At 31.5% G+C, this 15,201-nt stretch overlaps 1 protein-coding gene across 6 annotated transcripts; it reads left to right on the forward strand.

Annotated features, from left to right (window-relative positions):
* The first annotated feature begins 2,150 nt into the window (after positions 1–2,150).
* Positions 2,151–11,773, forward strand: LOC111422028 (Ninjurin C). 6 transcript variants are annotated; one of them, XM_023055251.2, is made up of 3 exons: positions 2,151–2,331; positions 5,227–5,400; positions 11,372–11,773. In XM_023055251.2, exons 1-3 carry the CDS (start codon positions 2,290–2,292, stop codon positions 11,609–11,611), a joined length of 456 nt encoding a protein of 151 aa, XP_022911019.2. In that variant the 5' UTR covers positions 2,151–2,289; the 3' UTR covers positions 11,612–11,773. The 6 variants fall into 6 exon arrangements, with proteins under 6 accessions (XP_022911019.2, XP_071053742.1, XP_022911005.2 ...); XM_071197641.1 differs by lacking the exons at positions 2,151–2,331; positions 11,372–11,773 and adding exons at positions 2,763–3,173; positions 10,667–10,973; XM_023055237.2 differs by lacking the exons at positions 2,151–2,331; positions 11,372–11,773 and adding exons at positions 2,763–3,173; positions 10,392–10,648.
* The last annotated feature ends 3,428 nt before the right edge of the window (positions 11,774–15,201 follow it).

Below are 15,201 nucleotides of genomic sequence, written 5' to 3' on the forward strand. Positions count from 1 at the left end.
TTTTCCATTTTTCTACAGGTTTTGTCAGCCTCTTCGACATTCTTCATACTTATCATTATTGCCATTGGTTTCGTGAGTTTTTATGGTGAATCATAATATATTGAGCAGCTGAATTCACTGTGTCTCTTAGTGTGTCTCATTCTTCTTATATTCTATCTTCTTGTTACTTCTGTTGTAAAAACTCCTCCACTCATTATCTAAAATCTTTCCTTTCGTCATCATCAATGGTCTTACATTTTTTTTTGTTTGTTCTAAACTTCTTTTATTTCTTGTAGAGAATCTGTGTATGAATTTTAAATTCACGAGGAAGAGGTCAGAGTCACAGTTAACACCTCGATAGGTTCCCACATTGTTTATAGAAGCAGCCTATTCATCTCTACCTGGGATTTTTCATGTGCCCTTGAAAACGGGTGCTGACGATTTATTTCGATAGATATATGGCTGACGAGCCATATACTCTCATACCATAGACATTGGTTTTATTGTAGAGCCTTGATTTACCAATCGCATTTTGATGTATATCCTTCTTTCCGAATTGAGCATTATCATCCCCCACAATAATAATGTATGCAATCACTCTCTACTTGGTTTGGCATCATAAATAGTTTGGAACACTTGATAGAACTGCTCTACTATTACCTCGTTGTTTTTTTTGTCTTCCTATTGTGTACTTAGAAGAAGAGGCAAAAAAATGTTATAAAAAGTTTTTTTTATCCTTAGATCTGATAACATGGAACGTTTTCGTGCTTTACAATAAATCTGGATTCACTTCACTTTCCGCTGAATTGAGTGATCGAACTCTCCATGGAAAGATATAAAAATACCAGCAATTCAAGAAATCAAATTAGATTGAGATCAGCAAGACATGGCATTTGTGCCACCAACAGCAAAGAAAGAAAATTCAACACCACAATTTACTCCGCTCAAAAAGAAGAATAAAAACAATCAAAAAGTTCGCAAAGAAAGAATAATGTGTGCTTAGTTTGACATTTCTCTTTACGTCATTCCGTGTTTAAATATTTACCATAAAATCGTAAATTTTGACTAAAAGCTTATTTTCCAATATGTTTTTGATCATTTTGACTCATTAAAAGGTTAAGAATATAATAGATAGTTTCGATTAATGAAGATAAAGAGAAAATGAAAACAAATGTTTTTTATTATTTTATATTTAACCATAAAAACACTACACTAAGATAACTAATTAACCAATCTTACCAAAGTTAAATACATTATAATACATTTAATAATAATAATTTAAGCATTTATGAATATTTTTGCAATAAAGCTCCCCAAGCTTGAGGATATCGTTGTTGAATAAATCCAGCGATGTTCGTAGCATAAGTAAGTTGAGTAGGAGAACAATTTCTGCATTTATTTCCAATAATTTCGGGTAAAATAGCTGTCAAGAAAAAATATTTTTAAATAATTATTTTAAATCAAGAATTTTTTATTTACCTTTAATTTGATTTCCCATTCTATCACAAGGAGATCTATCCAAAGCACATAATAATTGTTTTTCAATAAACCCCAACGATTGACAATTGACAAAAGCAAAAATAGCTCCGGTAAAAAGCAGAACGAACAAAGCTTTCGTGAACATTGCGTCGGATTAAGAACTTTCCGTCGATTTCATCTCGTTTTTATACCAAAACTGGCATTGAATTGAGACACGACCGTAGCTTATTATTGTTTTACCGTGACATTTTTTTTGTCTTTAAGGATTTCGTAAAACCGTTTTTCGAGATTTCTAAGCAAGTTGTAAATAATTAGAAAGAAGAAGACAATCGTAAATCTGCGGATATTGTGCTAACAATAAGAAGATGACCTCGTTAAAAGTAATGAATAATAAGCTTTATTTTGTGTCAATGCTATATTTTTAATACTTATCTTTTATTTTAACATTTATTTTTTTATTGTAAATTAAACCTTGAATTCAAATTTAAATTATGGAAAGTTCAATTCATTTGAAATTTAAATTCATATGAAATTTATAGACAAATAACGGGTTAAGCACCCCCTTTAATATTTTAAAGAACAGTGGATACGTCATCCTTTGTTATTCTTTAGCTACTTATTTGATCGATACAGATACAAACAAAACGAGTTGAAGCAGGTGAATCGGCTTTAAAACTGCTTGGTTGCTCACGAAAAAATGTACGGTTTGGAGCGCTAAAATTGATCTTTGCAAATCAATTATTTTAATTATTTTTACCTTTTATTATTTGTAAATTTGTGTGAAATTAAATTGAAGTAAAAGTGTTTCCTTGGAAAAATATCGATTCGACTATGTCGGCGGTTATCGTTCCCAACAATGTAATATCAACAAACGTAAGTAAAATAACAATGAGATTTTATGAAAGTTTATTTTTTTACAATATTGATAATAGATATCTTAGGACGCTTTTGTTCGATTTTATTTTAATTATTATCAATGGTTGCAACACAAGGGACACGCCGTTGCGTTTAATGTTTAATAAAGCAACCGTGAAGAGAGAACTTTCTACATTATTTTGTAATAAAACAAATATAGGTATCATTATTTAAACAATGGGTACCAAAAAAAAACGAAAGGAAAAGTGATTTTTGATTCAAAAACGAATTCATCAGTAAATAGGTGACTTATTAACCACGTTAAAAAACATTTCAAATACTGATATTATAGATTTGATCAGATCACTTATATATCCAATACCTATCAATATAAACTTAAAAAGTTGATAACAATCCAAGATAAAAGATTAGTACAAAAAAAATGTTTTGCAATTTATCCGACGCGTTGCACCGATTTCACAGTTTAATGCAATTTAATATTATAAAGTTATCATTTCTCCGTATAGTATTCAATTAGAAATCGTGGCCTTTGTTTTGTAATTGAGATATAATAAAAGAGGAAACCGTTTATTAGTAAAGTGGTGTGGTACCATACAGTAAAGTCATACGGTTGAGCGATTACAATCGTTAGTTTATCGTTAAAGTGATATTTGTAGTGTTTTCGTCAACAGTTTTAAAGAAATATTTATTACGACAAAACTTCGTAAAATTTTGAAAAGTAATTTTAAATTGTAACGAGGATGAATAAAACAACTGAATCGGTTAGGAAAGATTTAGAAGGTGGTGATGTTGGTGAGGATATTACTGGTTCTGATGGAAATGTAGCTTCTGAGATATTGGTGAGTTTTTTTTAACATAAAGAGAAATATCTAAAAGTAAATATTTTTCTATAATTTTTTATTGAAGTCAATAACCTTCTTATCTATAAACAACTGGTTATACTATAAGTAGTAGCATATTTTTTATATAAAGAAACGTGATTAAAGGGATTTGTTATGTTTATTTTGAAATAAAATTCATACAGAACAGATTTGACAACCAACTTTATTACTGTCCTTTTTATTGAGAAAAACACATGGTTATTTAATTTATTTTATAAATTAAAAAAATAATTTAAATAAACATCTTCAGCTGTTCTATCCTGATAATAATAATATTGTAGCAATATTATAAGTTATTCAGTTTGCGTATTATACTTTGATGATTTTTTTAAAAGTAGCTTTCCTGAGGGATCATAAAAGAATAATATTTTTCCTTCGTCTTAATCTTGTGAATTTAATAACATCAGATTTTCCTTTTAGTTAATATTAGTGAAGGAATCATTATAAATTATAAAAACTACTTCTTCTTTTATTAAGAAAAGTCTTGTTTTTTTTTGTTAGAAAGTTTTTCTTCCATCATTCACCTCACCCATCCTTCATTCTCTACCGATATGGCCTCTCCAGTATCTTGACCTTGTGAATCTAATAACATCCTGGATATCTAGTTCTTCTCGTGTCTGGTCACTTAACGTTACTCCTCTAATAGATCGCAATGCTTTCATTTCTACACTTTTAATCATACTTTTCGTTTTAGAAGTCTCTGGCTGAGTTTCCGCTGCGTATGTTAGAACCGGTCTCATAATTAATGTGTAGATTCGAACTTTATCTTCTGTTGAAGTATTTATTTCATGAGATAATGTCTTTTAAGTAGCCTCACATTCCGTTTTATTTGCTTGCGTACGGATTTCCAAATACCAATTTACATCTAATGGGATCCTTCATTATTGTCAGTGATTCTGTTTTGCTTACTGATATCGACATGCCAATTTTTTCAGACGTTATTTGAAATTTATATAACGATAATTGTAGATCATTTTCAATATCTACCATTAGTGTGGCATCGTTAGCGTACCACAGAATTGTTATTGCTTTATCGTCCATTCTGTAATCTCCTTCCACCATTTTAATGTGATATATGATGTTGTCCATTACAATATTAAAGAGAGTCCAGCTCTTATAGACTGTTTCCCTGGCGGATTCCTATCAGTACAGATACTTCCCTCGTAACTTCATTATTTGTTATAATTCGTGTCGTGTTCTACATCAGGAAGTTTTACTCTGTCAAAAGCCTTTTTAAGCTCTACTAAGCAGAGATGCAAGTTTGTTGTACTCTATCGACATGTCACCAAATACTATCATAGTATGTATATCTCATGTAGGGTCGCTATGTACGATTCCTATCTCTCTGATGATATGGAATTTATTTCCACTTTTTTGTTAATCACATCTCGTGAAATAGTCTTCGAATTTTTCTAGGTTTTTTACTTTGTGGATTAGCTGTAAATCGATATTTATAGAGAACTAACCTTGCAACGTCCCTATATAATCAAAGGTTAACGTTTTCCAAGATTTGACTGGATTATTAATTCTCTGTGTGCATAACATTATTAACATCCCTTATTAATATAATATAATTATTATAAATAATTATAAATTATTAATTTAAATTAAAGTTAAATGAGTTAAAGAAATGTCTCATAAACAATTTAAAATTAATTTTATCATTTTAAATATTAAATCCAATTATAATTTTAATCTCACCCAAACGATTTGTATAATTTTTTGTAGTTGTGTTAAAAATACTATCTACATTAAACAATAACGCAATATCAAATCCGATAATCAAAAGCACTTTACAATCTATTAGTAACGAACAAAGCACTAATAATAGTTCACTTCGAAGTAATTCACTATAAAGCAGACCTTGATTTCAAACGGACATCATTTTCACTCTACAATGAATTCAATTTGGAATTTCTTTGTAAGAACATTGTTTGAATCTTATTTTTGTTAAACCATTATTTTATTAATCCTATGGATATTTAAAATTCATTATATTTTTTGTTTACAGAAAAAACTAGATGCCAACAGTTACGCTACTAAGAAGACCATAGCCCAAGGACTTCTCGATGTAGCCCTATTAACGGCAAACGCATCCCAATTGAAATACATCCTTCAAGTTGGAGAACAACATGAGTTTTATCACTTGATGTTGGGATTGATCATAACGTCTATAATACTGCAGGTAATTTAATAAAATAATACATGGTGTTTCAAAAGTTATATGCAGAATAAGAAATTCGTGTAGAAGTTTTTATTTCAGAGCTAAATAAAAGTACAATTTTTAATTAAATATTAATATTATTTAAATATTTTGTCAATATTTAAGTATATTTTTTTAATTGTGCCTCTAAATCTTTAAACTACCGTGCACTCATTTAATGTGTTAAACGATTATCCCTAACATAAAAAATATTTAAAATAGTTGAAAAAGATTTTTTTCAAAGTTTTCCAAGTTAATTCTTCAAAACAAACAGAAAAAAACAATTTAAGCTTTACTTTGCCAATTATAGGTTTTTTAATGTATATAATCTACATATATATTGAAGAGCTCTAATGGAGATCCTTCATTTGTAGTTTGAATTTGTGTTGATTACTGTTTCTGTGTTGAGAGCACAAACATGTCTACAAAAATTGCGCTTGAAAGCAAAACTTATATAACATGCCTGGCTTCAATAGGGATGTTCTTAGCTTAGCTTAGCTTTTATTAGCTTAAGGTTGAAGACGTCCCTTTACCAAGTAAAGTTATCATATAGTAATTAAAGTTGATACAAGTCAAGTTGATGCTTTTACGATAGATTTCAACAGGGTTTTACAAGAATTCGATATGTGGGGAGTCTTCAAGGTCGGATGTTTGGCATCATCCGATGACGATTAAGGTTCTAAAAGCCGTAATTGAAAATATACTAAAATAGTGGGTTTAACAGCAGAAGCGGTTTTTACGGAAAATAGTACTCCTCTGTCCCAAATTATGCTATACAAAACTTTGAAAACTGCTTTATTGTAAAGGGTCTTTCACTAAGCGCTTTCTATTTTTAAAGTTAAATAAAACAAAGTATGTGTGAGATATCATCGAAATTTTTTATTCTGTTGAAAGGCCTATCGATGCCATTATATGTGGAATAAAACATCGGGCAAATGACCGCCGCGGCTTCGCTGGGTGGCGCGCATCCGAGATGTCCAATTTTCCATGACTCTGACGCATAAATCAGGCTGAATTTGACCGATGACCTGGATTATGTTGGCTTGGAGGGCCGCTGTTGTTTGTGGCTTATTCGCATAGACCTGCGACTTAAGAAAACCCCACAAGAAAAAATCTAAGGGGGTCAAATCGCACGATCTCGGTGGCCAGTTCACATCCCCTCCACGTGATATGACCCTTCTCTGAAATTGTTCGTGCAGAACGTCCAATGTGGCATGAGCTGTGTGGCACGTAGCGCGCCGTCCTGTTGAAACCACATGTTATTGATGTCCATATCAGCCAATGCAGGCCAAAAGGAGTTCGTAATCATCGCCCTATAGCGTTCGCCGTTGACGGTGACGGCTTGGCCAACGTCGTTCTGAAAGAAATATGGACCGATGACGCCGCCAGCTCAAAATCCACACCAAACAGTGACTTTTTCGGGATGCATTGAACGCTCCTGAATATCATGAGGATTGGTATCGTCCCAAATTCGGCAATTTTGTTTATTGACGTACCTATTCATGCAGAAATGGGTCTCATCGCTGAAGATGACTTTTTTGTGAAAATTAGAGGCAGTTTCCAACTGCTCCAGCGCCCATTCAGTGAACACACGTCGTTGTCTATGGTCGTTTACCTTCAACTCCTGGGTCAGTTGAATTTTGTATGGGTGCAGGCCCATGTCACGACGCAAAATTCGCCAAGTTGTGGTCTGCGAAAGGCCGAGTTGTTGTGAGCGACGCGAAATCGACTGCCTTGGATTCTCCTGCACACTCTCACGGACAGCGCTGATGTTTTCGGCAGATCTTGCGTTTCGTCGGCGTACAGGTGTTGGTTCCTTATTTACTGAACCACTAGCCTCAAATTTATTCACCACACTGCGAATAGTCCTCTCGGTAGGACGATTATGACGACCGTAAAATGGGCGAAGCGCGCGGAACGTTGCCCGAACAGAACAGCTATTTTGATAAAACAATTTTATTATTTGCACGTGTTGTTGAACGCTATATTTGTCCATAATGATTTTACAAAACAGACTGAATAAATCACAGCCAATCTGACAGATGTAGGTTCAGTAATATGGCTGCTAGCAACTGTCAAAGTTCTTAATGAAAGGCCCTTTATTTGTAAAATTAGTAATTCAATTTGTAACTTAATTTAAACATACATTAATGCAAATTTTACACATTTAAACACAATTCAGCTGTTTCAATGGCAGTTTGGTTGCACATAATAGAAATAGTTGTAGTCTCGTGAGGTCATCATGGTTGACTCCATGCACTTTTATAGTGACAAGAATACGTTATCTAATTTTGCTTTAGATATATGCATCGAAAGCACTTTTAACACAATCTATTAATTCATCCAGAGTTTTTTTGGCAATGTTTGGTGCTGCAAGGACTGAACAGCATTGAAGAAGCTAAGGTCTAAAACATTCAAATCAGGACTATTCGGTAGCTGTAATTTGAATTTAATACACCATTCATCGGCAGCAATCTTCGGCCAGCAATTCTGCATCGTTTTCATAAGAATGCGATTTTGCATTATCTTGTTGAACATAAATTGTCTTGGCTTTATGCGCTTTCGGGAATTTGGATCTAATGGCTGGTGAAACGTTATCGATAATCATCTTTTTGCATTCTGCTGCGTTAATAGACTCGATGTTTTTGGTCACCATTGTTCCTCTTGCCCGGTTCTTGCTGTTCCTTTTTGCAGATTCTTTATAAACAAAATATCAGAGTCCTATTTTGAAGTTGAAAATCAGTTTTCTGTCATAGCTGTCTGGCCATTGCAGCCATAAACATAACTTTAGTTACAAACCGTTTGCTTTTACAGTACCTTTTAACTTGCAATAAATAAACCACTTTGCGTCTATATGTACGTAGTCGTACATATCCTCAAAATATCGATTTGATTTAACCTTCGATAAACAGAACTCTTGGCTCGTTCTTTTGTTACAGCCCGTTAGTAGTGGTTTCACCGTTGAGGATATTCTTTTATAGTGTCGTCCATATTTGAAAATGCAAAAACGGTCGATTTTGGAATGTTAATTGCAAACGACAAACTCCGTATTGTGCCACAGCGATTAAGTGAAGTTTCTTTGATTTTATCCAAATTCTCCGAGTAATTCTTTCGCTTTCAGCCACAATACCTTTTTCTGGAAGTCACGTTGACACAAATATTTCCTTCACTGTACTGTTCCTTCGCCTTTATTAGAAACACCGCATGAAGATTATATTAAATGGATAGAAACTCGTTAATTCTCCAAACCTTCCTTAATCCATCAATTTTAGAGCACCTGTATAACAATATATCTTTTATGAGAAGATTGGATATCATTAGATGCTATCTTTAACGTTATATTCCACCTAGAACATCTAAAATAAGAGACCTTTATTAATAACCTTGCATGGTCACGGTGATGGAGCGATTTGCAAGGCAGGGCGATTGTTAGATTTTGGCGTATATATCCACAGGAAATTTCAAAATCATTAACGTGATGTTCATATTCACTGTTATTCTTTGCATAGATTCCTAGTGTCCTACATTTTTGAAGTATTATTTGAAATTTGCATTATCGTAGTTGCATAACCAGCATAGAAAGTGTTCAAAAGAATTTTTTAAAGTGCGTAACAAATTTAACCTAGACTACATTAAATATTAATCCTTTTACACGATCCATTCCAAATCTCTCAAACTTATCGAATAAGTTGATGCACACAAATTTATGTGTTCCACCAACTAAAATAACTAAATAACTTTCCACCTAACATAATACATATGCGAATATGTTTGAATTATATTTTTTAGTACCTTGATCGACTATAGTTGGCTGAAAATATAATATTTGTGTTTGTATTTCGTTGTATTCTTTTTTGACATTTGAATATTTTCTTTCTTTATTTTGAATCCATTCTTACGACAATACCTTGCTGATGATGGCGTCAAGTCCTTCCAATATATCCTTATTTTATTACCTTTATATTCAAAAATTTGTACTGGCACAAACATACATACTATTATGTTGGAATTCGAAAATTCTTTTAATAAAATTCTATTAATGGATGTATCTACGTGTGATAATATCGGAGTCCTCCGAACTATTCTGTAATATTACATCAGCCTGTACCTACACCAGACGCTGTGTAGTAAGTATAAGTATTTACATTAATAGTCGCAGAGTAATACTGTTTCTTTACCAATATTATGATATGGTATCAAGGATAAATATCAGCCCATATTCATTTACAAGCACGGCATATACTACTCTTGTAATTTTCTGTTGTCAATCTCAAATCTTCAATAAGACCTAAAGGTTCTTCTAGGCTATACGGTACTAATTAACAGACGTTGATGTATCATGCACCTCTTTCATTTTCATTAATGTTTTGGGCGAACATAGGATTACTTTTTTTCTTTATCCGGGTTTCCCACCCTTGATTCCTGAATCAAGCATAATTTTTCTGAAATGAGCTGCTACAACTTCTTCAATATATCGTTGTTCACTACGTCGGGAAGTTTCTTCGGGCAATATTCTTGGTCTTCCTCGTTTTTTTTTTGCGCCAAAAGCTATTATACCTGCAGTATACCCGGAAATTTATAATCTTCATCAAGACAATTCATATTTCTATTATTATAACGTACATAGTTTTAGAAAAGTTTTATTTGTTTTTACAATATTCAGAAATGCCACTAACACTGAACTTGTCGAATATATATTGTATCAATTGTTCATAGTCAATTCAATCATATCAATTGGTAATATCTTATCAAATTGTTAATTTTTAAATGCTATAAATAGTTTTGTTCTCTTAATATTAATTTTCACTGGAAAAAAATTAAGGAAACTGGAACAATGGAAAATTGTGCTTTACTATTTTATATTATTATAAATGATTTATTTTGTATATTTTGTTATATTACTCTTGAAACACCATATTATATACTTATAGTTTATTTATAATAGAACGTTAATTATCGTTAAAATTTAATAGGCAACTGTTGGATTTTTGTGTCTTTCATTACTACTAATGAGAGACTGTCGACTTCACTTGGAAGAGTTTCATACTTCAGCCGTAATTTTAAACCATTTTACTACGGCTTGCGCTTTTGTTATCACCGTTTTAAATTTAGTTATTTCTTGTTTTGATCCGACAATAGCCCGATATGCTGTTTTTAACGCCCCCGATGTAGTCGAACCAGATCTTTAAAAAGAAAACATTTTAGTATAAAAAATATATAATTAAATATACTTTTTTTATTTTAATAGTTAATGGTGGCGATTTTATTCGTTACAATTGGCGGTTTAAACCTCAACGCAACATCTGATCACAAGGCAGCGATAATTTTAAATGACGTCATACTAATTTTTATTTTTATTATCTCTTTAGTGAATATTATTATTTCTGGATTTGGTATTGAATATTCTAATAATCCCCTTAAATTGATTAATCAACAGGACCAACAAATCCAAGTCCATTTAAAAAAATAATGTCTAAACATTATTCGGATTTATTCAGAAAAAACTTATTAACATATCAATTAAAAAATTCAAAAATAGTGAGCTGTTTATTTTTGTGCAGGTAACAGCGGCCGTTTTGTCAATAATGATTGGCACAATAAACGTTTGGAACGACCATAAACATAATCTCATCGCTGGATACATGAATCATGTTGCTTTGGGATTCGTTACAAGTGCCCTGTTTTGTGATGTTATTAAAATGAACTTTGGTTTGGATCCTGCTGTAGCTGTTAATGCTACCAATTTAACAAACAATAAAAATTAAACATTTTAATTAGTATTTTTTATACTAAAATGTTTTTATTAAAATAAGAAAGTATAAGAGGATTATTTCAATATTTACATTTTTCTTTTTATTTTTTTAATTCTATTTATTTTTTTATGATTTTTATTCTTTTTATTATTTTATTTCTTTATTTTATTTTTTCTTTCTTTTCATTTGTTTATTATTAGATAATTCAAGCCATTGTGTGCGTTTTCGTCGGAAGTTCAATTAACATAAACAAAGCGGAGGAACAAGATAATGCGAACTTAGCAAACAATTCGATTTTGGCTCTGAATATCCTCTTGGTGATTGTGAACGTGTTGATAGCAGGGTTTGAAATGAAAGAGGACTATGGACATCTCGTGGATACGACTGCAGCAACTACAACTACCACAATAACACCTCTTAAATTTTCAATGCCTCACTAGTAGCTAGAAAAAAGCTTAATCAATTAAGATATCTCATTTTTTTTACTTTATATTTTCTTAGCTATTAAATAATTTTACTTAAACATTAATAATTAAAACTAATCCATTATTGTATTCATACAAATATTTATACCAAAATTTATAATAAAATTTAGATGTAAACCTTTTGTTTTATTAATAAAGAGAAATAAAAATTAGATAAGGGTTTTTTATTTTGTTTACAAGTATATGAATCATAAACGATAAGATATTAGCATAAATAAAGCAATTTTATTATTTAAATTACTTTAAAAGTGTTTGTTTGGAAATTTTACTCTTAAGAAAACATTTTATCTTATCAATTTTACCAGAGAATTTATAACATAAAGAACGGACACTTTTAAAGAGTTTTTTGAACCTTATCTAGTCAATTTATTTAAATATATTGTCTTACTAGTTTTGGCAATACACCATTATCAGAAGCAAAAATACATTATTTCTTGACAGTTTCAGCGATTGATTACGAAGAGGTAAAACAGACTATTTTAGCGAAATATTTCATTGTGAAAACATAATTTGGAGCAGTTATAATAAAACTACTCCAAACTCTTTTATCACACTATCGTTTTTACTTGATTTTAAAGTAACACACGAATAAGAAGAAATACGCACGATATAATATCTGTGCAATATATTTACAATATATTACAATATATTATTTCAATTCTAATTTTGACAGTGCCTTACAGAAACTTATATATTACAGTATCAAAACGCAATTACAAGAATACCATGATCAGAAGTCGATTTATATCCACATTTGTCTTAAAGTTGATTTATTTATTTCCTGAATTTTATGACCCCTTTTTTCTCATCAGATATGGCTGACAGGTTATCTAAAACTATATAATGTCACAAAGTAAAAATAAAAGGAAACGTTACATCAGCAGATGAAAATACTGTCAAAAGCTTTCCGGATAAATTAGCAAAACTCATAACTGGAAGGTGGATCAAAAATTTGAATCCTGACGAAACAGAATTATTATTCTGGTAGAAAGTGCCTGAAACAACAGACATGGCAAAATATAAAAAATCATCTTGTTGTTTTTATAGCAGCCAAAGATCGCTTTCCCCTACTTGCCCTACCTTTAAGTCTGAATATTCGTCCTCTTGTTTAATTCTAAAGAGTCTGTTAATTCATCAATTCCACATATTGTTTGGGCTAGATTTTGTTCAACTTATAAATCAGACCTTTGTGTGAGAGTTTATCAAACGCTTGTGACATATTTAGGAACAGTGACATACGATGTACTTCGTCGATTATTGAATGTTTTTGTCTGAAACCAAACTGGTGGTTAAAGTAGTTTATTAAATGATTGGTTTAATTCGTTTTAACACCAGCTTTTCAGACAGTTTGGATGTTTTTGGCAGGAGTAATATAGGTCTATATGATTTGACGTCATACAGCGATTTACCTGGCTTAGACAGCATAATGATTTCTGCAACCCTTTAGCTTGCCGGCATATATTTATATCAAGTTAGTTAATAATAGTAGTTCGTTACTTTTTTTGATATTTACATTATGTTTTATCTCGTCAGCTACTTCTTTTGGGACAACTGGAGTAATATTTATTGAATTTAAATTATATACACCTTTAAGTTTATTGCCTTGAATTAGATTCGGTGTAAGAACGTTTGCCAAATATTTTGCAACGAATATTTGGCAGACGAAAATTTGTTACTACTTTCTGTTTGTTTTCTATTGCCGATTCGCCTAATTTCTTTCTAATGAGAAGAATTGACGTAATTAGCCTTTTAATTCGTTTAGTAGTTTTCCACAACGAATAAACGCTCTTCTCTTCATTTGTTAGATTGATTAAAAACTATTTCATAGGATCCTCCTTCAATTTGTGAATTTCAAGTTTTACTCTGTGTTTTATTATTTACTATATCTTTGTCTTTTGGGTCCGAACCCATTTGCCAATGTCTTCTTGCCGATCTTTGATATGGTCATATATTTCTGATGGGTAATTGTTTCCTTTCATAATATATTTTATTTCTCTGGTATTATTTTGTAGCTTAATTCTAAAACTTTCTCATTCCATAGCTTTCTTCTTTTTAATTTTTAAATATCTTCTTTTTTAATTATTGTTTCACTTAAAGTTAAGACAACAGCTGAGTGGTCTAAATCCAAGTCAACAACTTGTTTAGTTTCCGTAAAATTGGTTACAATTTTCCTTGAGGTGAAGAAGTCTAGCATATCTATGATCTTGGTCCTATCGTTGGACCAATATGTCGGTGTTTGTTTTTTAATCTTTCATTAAAATGATCGATTGTAACATCATTTTTTGAATTGTTTTCTCCTCGTTTGCTTTGATTTCTTGTCATTGGGTTGTTTGCCCCTATTTACCTCCTTGTACTGCACCAGCAGAGGTGATCAAATGACCTCCGTTGAGCTGTTTTTCTTGAAATAAGCGATTTAGGCGCAACCATTTGTTTTGCTTTTTTGTTGCTATTTTCTTTTTTGCAACAAATTGGCAAATCGCAGTCACTATGAGTTGGTGGGTGAGCTCCAGCACAATTTGTACATTTTGGTGCTTGCTCTTTTGCCTTTATGCAAGCAGCACTTAAATCATTTTCTGCACATTTAATACGTTCTGTCGAAGAAATGTTGGTAACTACTCTACGGTATTTGGCAACCGAATGTTCTTTGAAAGATCTTCAGTTATGAATAAATATTTTATCTCAACCGTTGAGTAAAATTATTTCTTAGACGTATGAAGCCATGGCGGACTGAAAAAAGTTATTTGAAGACAAGTTTGAAGTTGAGTGAGCGATCGACGAAAAACTTACAAATATAACAAAACCAACCAGCAGTAAATGTAAATTTAGAATTTATTGTAGAATGTTCAAGTCCTACTAACTTGCCAGGAACAGAAGAGAAAGTACTATATGATTTCATTAGGGATGAAACATTTCCAGTGATGAAAATATTGATGAAGGCACTTACACAAAAAAGCCTAACATTTTATCAGGATATCAAATCGTCTCAACCTACCCGCGTTCCAACCTAATTTAAAAATATGACGTTTCTAAATTTTACAAGACAATAAATAAAAATAAGTTTATGCACAATAAATGTTTTAATAAAAAAATAGTAATAAAATTAAAATCAAAACAACGTACATGATAAGCAATCCACTTTGTTTATGATAATGCTCGCCTCAAATCAGGTACTGCTTTGACTATCAAGGCTATTCTCATTACGCTTACGCTACCATCTCTTCAACAATTACAATGCTTTCTAGAAGAAAACATATTACACTAACAATAAAACAAAAGTCCGATATATTGGAAAGACTATTTCGTAGTGAGAGTAGAAAAGTGTAGGCAAATGAATACGAAGTAGAAACATCAACGATTCTAGAAACTGAAAAGATATGTTTAATTTATATTAAAGATGATTTTGGACATTTTCTGTGGAACTTCTTTTAGATTTATTTCCAAATCTGATTCCGGTCCTGGCGCCAAAAAAACCTTTCGAGCAGCCGAATATCCAAAAATATAGAAACTCATTAGTATACATGGGTTTGTACGCAACGATCAAGACA

This window comes from Onthophagus taurus, chromosome 7 (assembly GCF_036711975.1).
Source record: "Onthophagus taurus isolate NC chromosome 7, IU_Otau_3.0, whole genome shotgun sequence".
NCBI classification, from domain to species: Eukaryota; Metazoa; Arthropoda; class Insecta; order Coleoptera; family Scarabaeidae; genus Onthophagus; species Onthophagus taurus.

Bases quoted from the DNA above. Each gene is read 5' to 3' on its own strand.
- LOC111422028 (XM_023055231.2), top strand. From the start codon at position 3,075: ATGAATAAAACAACTGAATCGGTTAGGAAAGATTTAGAAGGTGGTGAT. The intron at 3,174-5,226 runs GTGAGTTTTTTT...TTTTGTTTACAG, and splicing joins ATGTAGCTTCTGAGATATTG to AAAAAACTAGATGCCAACAG. The intron at 5,401-11,371 runs GTAATTTAATAA...GTTTATTATTAG, and splicing joins TAACGTCTATAATACTGCAG to ATAATTCAAGCCATTGTGTG.